The sequence below is a fragment of the Lepidochelys olivacea genome (assembly GCF_965140295.1).
Source record: "Lepidochelys olivacea isolate rLepOli2 genome assembly, chromosome: 9".
NCBI classification, from domain to species: domain Eukaryota; kingdom Metazoa; phylum Chordata; order Testudines; family Cheloniidae; genus Lepidochelys; species Lepidochelys olivacea.
Genome location: NC_140419.1, coordinates 27563658 through 27573645, shown reverse-complemented (window position 1 = coordinate 27573645; position 9988 = coordinate 27563658). Strand labels below are relative to the sequence as shown.

The 9988-nt window shown below is 40.6% G+C and overlaps 1 protein-coding gene across 2 annotated transcripts in view; it reads left to right on the top strand.

Moving 5' to 3' along the window:
• The first annotated feature begins 224 nt into the window (after nucleotides 1–224).
• The window catches only part of MED12L (mediator complex subunit 12L), a 322334-nt gene continuing 312570 nt past the window's right edge, over nucleotides 225–9988 (top strand). For both annotated transcript variants that reach the window (XM_084639004.1, XM_084639003.1), the window contains exon 1: nucleotides 225–340. In XM_084639004.1, the coding sequence (XP_084495130.1) occupies nucleotides 242–340 (99 nt within the window). In that variant the 5' untranslated portion in view covers nucleotides 225–241. The remainder of the gene's footprint in view (nucleotides 341–9988) is intronic.

Genomic DNA, 9988 nt, shown 5'->3' with positions numbered 1-9988 from the left:
AGGGCACACACTGCCCTGCCCTGCCGGACCCCCAGCTGTGGGGCACTTGCTTGGCAGCAGCCTGGGGGCGATGCTGGTGGGTGTCTGTCAGGAGGCAGCATCCAGCCTGCCTCGCTCGCCGCTGCAGGAGAGAGCGAGCCAGACGGAGAGAGGGAGCCTGTCTGCAAAGTGCTGCTCCCTGGTGCTCAGAGCCTGCTCCGTCTCCAACTCCCATTCATTTTGCCGGCTAACATGAGAGATCATGGCCGCCTTCGGGCTTCTCAGCTATGAGCAGAGACCTCTCAAACGCCCCCGGCTGGGGCCGCCCGACGTCTACCCCCAGGACCCCAAGCAGAAGGAGGTGAGAGCCCGAGCCTTCGGCTCCGCGGAGCTGGCGAGGGGCAGAAGTTTGCCTGGCGGCCACCTGAAGGGGTGATGGGGGCGCGGGTCTGGGGGTGGGGTGGTGGGAAAGGAGCCTGCCGGAGCGGAGCTGCTGCCAGTGTGGGGGGAGCCCTGAACCGGGGCGGTGATGTTTTCACTGGGGGGCTGCTCCCAGCCTGGGCCTGAGGCAGCCCCGGCTGCTGCCGCCCCATTCCCCTCCCCTCCCTTGTGAAGCCTTTTAAACTTTTGAAAAATGTCGGCTGGCAAGGCAAGGCAAGGCACCCCCCACTGACTTGCATTTTCTGCGGCGAGGCTGGGCAGGCATGACAGCTCTCTGGACCTGTGTGAACAGGAGACCCCCTTCTCTGGCAACCCTGGGGGAACTGATTTCCCTTCCCTCCCGCCTTCTGGGGCAGGAAATTCTGACCCAGAGGAGATGGACAATCATTATAGACGGACAGAGGCTTGTCTATGTCCATGGATGCTGTAGTGCAGTAGGCAAGTTATTTGGCTGTTGGTCAATGGTCAGTAACATCTGCTGAAAAAAAAGCTGTTTGCTTGACTTCTAGGTGCGTTGCTTCAGCACTCTGGGTGCCACTAGCAGGTACAGTGCAGTAACCATGGCATTCTGTAGGTAGGGTACACTGCAATTAACAAGCAATTATTTAAAAATAATTGCTTGTTAAAATAATCACTCTGCTACAATTTGTCATGGGACTTGTTTATTTTTTGACTCACCTGCTTCCCATCTGTCCTGTTTTGTACAGGTTAAAGCTTCAGTCACCTGTAAACCATTTTGCCTGGGTGACTTTCCTTTTCTTACCGTGACCTCAGCCAAATGGTAGTCATTGCCCTTATAGATATTTTGAATGTAATTGAGGGAGGGAGGGGAAATCAGCAAAGATAATTGAAATGAGATGGATCCTCAAATTTGTTGAGGTAAAACCTTCTGGGAAGTGCAAGTGTTCATGTCCTTCTGTTGTTAGAAAAATTTGGTATTTTTCTTTCTAAAAGTGCATTTTAAGAAAATGTGCCCTCGAATTGTTAATCTAGATTGTAAAATTACAAATCCCAAAATAACAAGTAACTCTTAAAAAGAAAAGGAGTACTTGTGGCACCTTAGAGGCTAACAAATTTATTTGAGCATAAGCTTTCGTGAGCTACAGCTCACTTCATCGGATGCAAGTTTATGCTCAAATAAATTTGTTAGTCTCTATGGTGCCACAAGTATTCCTTTTCTTTTTGCGGATACAGACTAACAGGGCTGCTACTCTGAAACCTGTCATCAAGTAACTCTTAGGCAGCGCTTGCTGATGTGTTGACTTGCAGGTAAACCAAATAGAGATCTGAGACCACAGAAGTAGGGATAATGATTCTAATTTCAAAGGGCAGCTGGATGCATGGCCATCTCAAGTGAGAATGTATTAATTACTAAAACATAGTTTCTTAAATCTTAAGCAGTGGGCTCTGAGTGACCTTCAATTCTAAGGTAAGATGCAGCCCAAGGAATTCAGAGACTTGAAAATGTATTTTTAAAACTTGGTCAAAGGGGGAAGGGGAAGGAGGAACCATACTTGCTGCTCTCAAATATTATCCAAACATTTGATCATAGTCTCTATGCTGCTGTTGTCTCTGGTAATATAACAAAAACATATCTAGAATTATGGTTAATTCCTTTATTGAGGACTTGGGAGAGTAATTCAGGACTGGCAATATGTTCTAGTTGGTGCTTCTCTGTAAAATCTGACAATCCATTACACTGTCAGTATATCTGCTTCCTGTACATTTTTTTTTCCTTTTGCCAAGAAGATTTCCCCATTTCACCTTTATATTTCTTTTACGTTCAAAGCTCCTGCTTCAAGCTGATTATGCCTCTGGCTGTCTCTAAAGTCCTGGGGTTTGATCCAAAGCCCATTGAAATCCATGAGAGACTCGCTTTTTCCATTGACTTTGTTGGGCTTTGGATCAGGCTCATGGCCCTTTGTGTGGTATGAAGGCCACGTACTTCCATTCCCTGCTATTCCTCTCCTTAGTAGCTGTATGTACTGTTCCTAGAGCACTTCCAACTTCCACCCTTTCCCCACATCTTTTTTCGGTGAGTTCACCATTTATGAAAGTTGCCAGCCTGAGTCCTGGAGAATGAATCTCTCTAGTTATCTATGGAGCAAGTATAGCATGGGCAGCAGCAATGTAAGATTCTCCAGGTCGCCTGGTTATCATGGCCCATTCATTCTTTGGTTTCTTTGCTGAGACAGCCAGCAAGGATGTCAGTGATGCTAATTTTGATGGTGATTTGCGAACATGGACGCATCTGCTATGAATTCGACTTAAACCACCAACTGATTCATATAGGTCACCAAACAGTCATCAGATTGTAACTGCTTCTGGTGACGGCTGACTTCAGATGGATTTGAACTAGGGATTTAGATAAAAGCTCCATTTTCTATCCCATTACCAATCCTCTGAACTCTTGTTTCTTCCGGCCTCCGCTTCCATCCCACATGCTGCCCTTGTTGTCATATTTATAAATAAAATTGTAGGTTACCATTATTTTGTGACACGTATATTTTTACAAGTGATCTTGACCAAACTTACAGAACTGTATTTGGACTAAGGTGTGACTACATACACAGATCAATTTTTAGCTCAGGAATGTGATATATTTTTAGTTAGGAAGTGGACTGATTCTTGCAGATACATTTTATACATATGCAGTCAGTTACAATAAGCGTGATAGTGGTAAGTGTCCAGATGGTTAATATTTAGAACACACTGCATGGGCATATTAGTAAGTAGAAAATAACTGCAGCCGGCCTATTATTTGCCATGAGATAATTGATTGAAGCATAACTTAGGGGGAAGACTTGCTCACTTTATGTTCACATGTTGCATTGCTATGCGTTTGTTGCAGTGAGCATACACAGTATGAAATAACGCTACCAGCATCACTCCATCTCTGTTGTTAAACCATAGTCATCATTTTTGGAAAGTGGTAATAAGCTTAAAATGATTGATTGAAGAAAAGTTAGGAGCAAGTTAGAGTAGATATTTTTGATTAGTGTGGTGTCAAAAACCATCATTTCATCCTTTACCAAATTCACACTCCATCGAGAACAGGCAACACCTCATATGTTGAATTGTCAAGTTCTATATCTCAAATCTGGTTTTACAGTAAGTGGATGCAAATATGAGGTATTGTAGGCTTTAAGACCTGGTGTTCAATGTTTTTTACAATTGGTCAGTCTCTTTGGAATTAGTAATTACTTACAGATACAAAAGGATGGTTGAAGGCACACCTTCAACTTAAAAATCTCACTTCTGTCTGAATATATTTTTACCTAAAATTGCTATAAAAGAAAGATTAAAGAATTATTTTTTGGTGTATTACTTTGGACAATACTTGGCACTTAGAAAGTTTTACTGTGTATTCAGCTTCATCTGTTGAATGACTGCATTTTTCACATAACATAAGAGAGAAAAACTTTGAAAAAAATTAAGGAAAATGTGATTGCTGGGGAACTCGGGGCAAGTGTAGTACCTAAACCTACTTTTTTCCTTTTTTAAAAAAAATGCTTATTAGATTTCAAGTTGACAGTGTCCCTTTAAAATAAACTCAACTCACATTAAATGCTGTCTAACACAGATCTAAGGCATAACACTTAACCTAAATAATACAATACAGCATTAGGGCCAGGTCCTCCCTGTTTTGCTCATATAAGTAGTTCCATTGACTTAAAAAGCATTATAGAATTTCATCCTTATAAAACTTGTATGAAGGAGACTATTAAATCTCAAAATGATTTACAGAATCAAATTCAAAGTATAACAATTTCGTGTCATGCACATCACTGTTGTATTTAAGAAGTGCCCCCAGTAAGGAAGGGGTTTCCATTGTTCTTTCCAAACTAGAAGCATACAGCATGACTCTTCCCAAACTTCAGTTCTCTCAGGTTTAAAATGCCTCCCATTACATCCATAACCAATACTTTATTTTGTTTCAGATACTGAATTGTTTCATCCAGCATAACAGGGAAATCTATCCCAACACGATTCCCTTATGCAGTTTCAGAACATGCCTATTCTTCTTAGGCCCTTTGAAAGTACATGTAAATCACTCCTTTCTCTCATGCTCTGTGGATCCATTTAATATGTTCAGTGTCTAATCTTCACAGCCTCTGATACACTCGGCTTTAGAGCTCAGTGTTTTTCCCTTTCCAAAGTAATGGAAGCACCATTCTGAATAGTTACCCTAGAAAGCACTAATTGCCATATTAACATTAAGACTAATCCTTTCCTGCTTCCTCCCCCACCCACTTGCAATGTATTGCATCGCCCATAAGAGGTAACTAGTATAATATGTTATCTATGTGCTTTCTCATCTGTTTTAGGGAGTTATTTCTTGATCTCAGTTATAAATCAGCTGCACTACTATAAACCATGTATATGCTGGGGATTTGTGCCAGGGCAGCCGCATCAGTGGCTAAAATCGCAGTATAGACGTGAACATAAGAACGGCCATACGGGGTCAGACCAATGCCAGGTGCTCCAGAGGGAATGAACAGAACAGGTAATCACCAAGTGATCCGTCCCGTTCTCCGCTTCTGGCAAACAGAGGTTAGGGACACCATCCTTGCCCATCCTGGCTAATAGCCATTGATGGACATATCCTCCATGAATTTATCTAGCTCTTTTTTGAACCCTGTTATAGTTTTGGCCTTCACAACATCCTCTGGTAAAAAGTTCAGAAGGTGACTGTGCGTTGTGTGGAGAAATACTTCCTTTTGTTTGTTTTAAACCTGCTGCCTATTAATTTTAGTTTGTGACCCCCTAGTTCTTGTGTTATAACACTTCCTTATTTACTTTTTCCACACCAGTCTTGATTTTATAGACCTCTATCTCATCCCCCCCCTTAGTCCTCTCTTTTCCAATCTGACAAGCCCCAGTCCTTTTAATCTCTCCCAATACAGAAGGTGTTCCATACTCTTAATTTTTGTTGCTTTTTTATGAACCTTTTCTAATTCCAATATATCTTTTTTTAGATGGGACGACCACATCTGCATGCAGTATTCAAGATGTGCGTGTACCATGGATTTATATAGAGGCAATATGATATTTTCTGTCTTATTATCTATCCCTTTCTTAATGATTCCCAACATTCTGTTTGCTTTTTTGACTGCAGCTTCACATTAAGTGGATGTTTTCAGAGAACTATCCGTGGCCTTACTTAGGAAGGGTTTGGGTATCCGAACTACTACTTTAGCCTGGGAGTAAAGGCCCCAAAATCCAATCCCTCTGTCTGTCGCTGCTGCCGGTTGAAAAAAGGAAATACGTTTTTGTGAGAGTTTAGGCCAGAGCTGAAATTAATGAGACATTATACATGCTTATCAGCTAAGACATCTGCTTTTTCAGTAATGTCTGTTACCTTACAAATGCCTACAGAGAATATAAAGATAGCATTACAAATGTAGCTGAACATGTGCAGCTCTGACTCATTCACCTGTCCTTATTGGTACATACTCTGGATTTAATTCTACATTTTTGTATTTCATTTTTTATCTCAGTTTTGTTTTCATTCTTAGACTGGAAAAATAAATACAAAAACACAGAAGCTGATCATAACAGCTTGTATACTGTTAATTTTTTATATAGAGCATTTCTAAAATGTTTAATAGTAATCCAGTAAGTCTGAAAATGCAATCCAGGTTTACTTTCAGTGTACTAGTCCTTGTCCATGACAAATTTGTTAGCAAATGACAGAAACAGGTTGCTATTCACATTTAATATGAGAGCGAGAAAATACCTGAAATAATAACAAAACTCTTCCCAGCTCACAAATGGTTTTGCAGTTGTGTGGCTCAAAATGTGATTTTTTTAAAAAAAAAAATATTGACAGCTCAAAGTATTGTCTAATCACACCTAGTATTTTACGGGGGATGGGGAGAAGCCTCAAATTGCCCATTTTAAAATTAAGGTTGGTATGTGAAGGTTTGAAAGACAATCTAAATGTGTACTCTCACACCTGAACCTTCCTTTAGATATGCAGTTTATATGTGTGTATTTGTGCTGGTATAGTTTATAAGGAAAAAACCCAGATACATGAGGTAGATGATAGCTGAAGTGAGTGGAAAGACTCCCATTGACTTCTGCGGTCTTTGAGTCAGGCTCTTAATATTATGCTGTAATCCTAATTCCCATGATAGAGGAGATGTTGTCTTTCTGATATAGAACTCTCAAATTTGGTGTGTACTAAAATGCATCCTTGTATATCTCAAAAACAGCTTGTGTGTGTGTGTGTGAGAGAGAGAGACACACACACACATGGCTACTTTCTCTGGGTTTATGTTTTATCTCTTCAAAGAGGTTTACAAATGTTAACTAATCCTCATAGCAACTGTATGTGGTAGGTAGTTAAGTGTTCCTGTTTTACAGAGAGGATGAGGGTCTGGCCCTGGCTATACCAGCCTTGTGTTGAGTTGCATTCTACGCCCATGGGCAGAATCAGCCCTAAATGCTTTATACAAGGTCACTAGGGTGTCAATGTGATTTGAACACACAAGTTCCTGGCACACAATCCCGTTTCATAACCACTATAAATCACAGCTTCATAATAACTCATTTCTAACCCCTTGTAGTTGCTTTGTGTGGTGTCATCAATGAAATACCATGTTACAGCATGTTAGCACTGTGTGCTGTGTTTCTTTATCTCCTAAATCCAACTGATAGCACTAATTCCTTCATATATGTTAAAAGATGACCACACCTCTGTTTGAAATCTCATCAGTCACATGGAAAGAAATTGTGTTAGGTGTGTTTCAAGATGGCATGTTGAATTAATCAGTCGTGCATTTACTTACTTACACACACCTCCCCAGCAGCAACTTCTGCAAATGGAAATATAGCCAATTTAATGGACACTTCAATTAACACATATAACTAATGTATTTTGCACTTTAGTGATAAGTTTTGTACATGTTTATAGTTAAGGATCAGTCAGGATTTTCATGATACAGTGGCTCAGGTCACTGTCACTTATGGGGAAAACCAACAGTTGGGAGCCAGAGAGGAGGAGAACTCTCCCAACATCTCTATGCTGTAAATTGACGAAGTTCAAGCTGTAACCAGGTACTATATCAAATCTCTTCTCTTCCGTGCAACAGTGCATTGAAGTTGTGTTGAAGTGTCCTGAGGCTTTGTGTGGCTCTGTGCCACTCAAAGCATCATCGAAGCCATCATGGACTGGGAATAATGCTTTGTCTATCTTGTAATATTGTACTAAAGAAAAAAGGTGGAAATGTAAAATGCTTAAAATAAAATAAAAAAAAAACCTTCCAGACTTCATAATTCACATAAGGAAGAGAATCCAGAGTTTAATATGGAAAGTATTTATTGTAGCTGTACTGTAAATAGTGGCAAAACAAGTACCTGTTAGTGCTGGATTGTGCATTTGAGCCTTCACAGCAAGGGTGGGGGCAGAAACTCCATCTTCCTTTTCCAGAAACACAGGCTTCTACCACTTCAGCTTAAGAGAAACTTCCTTAGCTCTTAGACATATAGGTAGAGCACTATGCGGATACAAATTTGTATCCACATCTGATGTGTGATCCACAAAAATGGTCTGGATAGCCGCATCCATGGATGTAAAACAGATATCCGCAGATTTGTAGGGCTCTATATACAAAATTTGTCTGATATGCAATCTGAAAAAATGGTCCGTGGATATCTGTGGATTTGCAGGGCTCTACGTACAGGACCGATGAGACACAAGCCAGTAATTCTGATTCTATCCAGTTGACGGCAGTGTCCCACTGTCAAGGTTCCTCCACCACTCTGAACTCTAGGGTACAGATGTGGGGACCTGCATGAAAAACCTCCTAAGCTTATCTTTACCAGCTTAGGTCAAAACTTCCCCAAGGTACAAAATATTCCACCCGTCGTCCTTGGATTGGCCGCTACCACCACCAAACTAATACTGGTTACTGGGGAAGAGCTGTTTGGACACGTCTTTCCCCCCAAAATACTTCCCAAAACCTTGCACCCCACTTCCTGGACAAGGTTTGGTAAAAAGCCTCACCAATTTGCCTAGGTGACTACAGACCCTTGGATCTTAAGAACAATGAACAATCCTCCCAACACTTGCACCCCCCCTTTCCTGGGAAATGTTGGATAAAAAGCCTCACCAATTTGCATAGGTGACCACAGACCCAAACCCTTGGATCTGAGAACAATGAAAAAGCATTCAGTTTTCTTACAAGAAGACTTTTAATAAAAAATAGAAGTAAATAGAAATAAAGAAAGCCCCTCTGTAAAATCAGGATGGTAGATACCTTACAGGGTAATTAGATTCAAAACATAGAGAACCCCTCTAGGCAAAACCTTAAGTTACAAAAAAGATACACAGACAGAAATAGTTATTCTATTCAGCACAGTTCTTTTCTCAGCCATTTAAAGAAATCATAATCTAACACGTACCTAGCTAGATTACTTACTAAAAGTTCTAAGACTCCATTCCTGGTCTATCCCTGGCAAAGACAGACTATAGACAGACACACAGACCCTTTGTTTCTCTCCCTCCTCCCAGCTTTTGAAAGTCTCTTGTCTCCTCATTGGTCATTTTGGTCAGGTGCCAGCGAGGTTACCTTTAGCTTCTTAACCCTTTACAGGTGAGAGGAGCTTTCCCCTGGCCAGGAGGGATTTCAAAGGGGTTTACCCTTCCCTTTATATTTATGACACCCACGCACATGAGCCAGTTCGTTAGTGTCCTCTTATGCCTGTTGTACTTAGATTGCAGGGGGCCACACCACAGTGGCTGAATGTGACTACTATATATTATGCAATATCTTCTAGACACAAGAATGTGTAAAGAACGTTATTTTGCATTTCCTTTCTTTTGTGGGTTTAAGTTGGTCCCCTTTAAATTTGTCCTCTGAAGGATTCTCTCAGGTTAAAAATTACATTTTTAAAAATCCATTGTTTTTAATAACACTATTAAACTGAAATAATTTTAAATCTAATTTGCCATTCACCAGTTCTGCTGTCTGTTTACTTCATATGCTTCATTTAGCCTGGATGTCAAAATACACTGGGCAGTTCCCATTTTATTTTTCACTGTAATTTTCTAGTAATTTACTTTCTGATTCTCCTTCACTAGCCCAATGATGCAGTGACTGAGTGATAAACATTACTGGAGAACGTTGCAAAAGAGTCTCTTCAGATTTCAGCAAATTAAAAACAAATTCTTATACAACTATATAGTCTGAAGTACCCCACAGTGATCCTTTAACATTGTTTGAACATAATTATTTATGGTGTATTTGTATTCAGTGTTCTCTCTCTGGATTCAAAAACACTAATTGAAGTAGGCCTGTCATGTACTAATTGTGACCCTAGGAGCACCCCGATGCCAGTTGGCAAGGGGCTCCCTGGTACATAACAATAAAACTCAGCTGGCCTGACCAGCTCAATGCACTTCATATGCTGTTGTCATGATATTTATCTAAAAGGTGTTGTCATGGAAGGTATCATATACAAACTGGTAACATGCTGGTCCTGAAAATCATTGCATGGTGTATATATGGGGCTTGTACAAAGAGTTGTAAATGTGTGCTGGAATTCTGTTAAAATGTGTTTG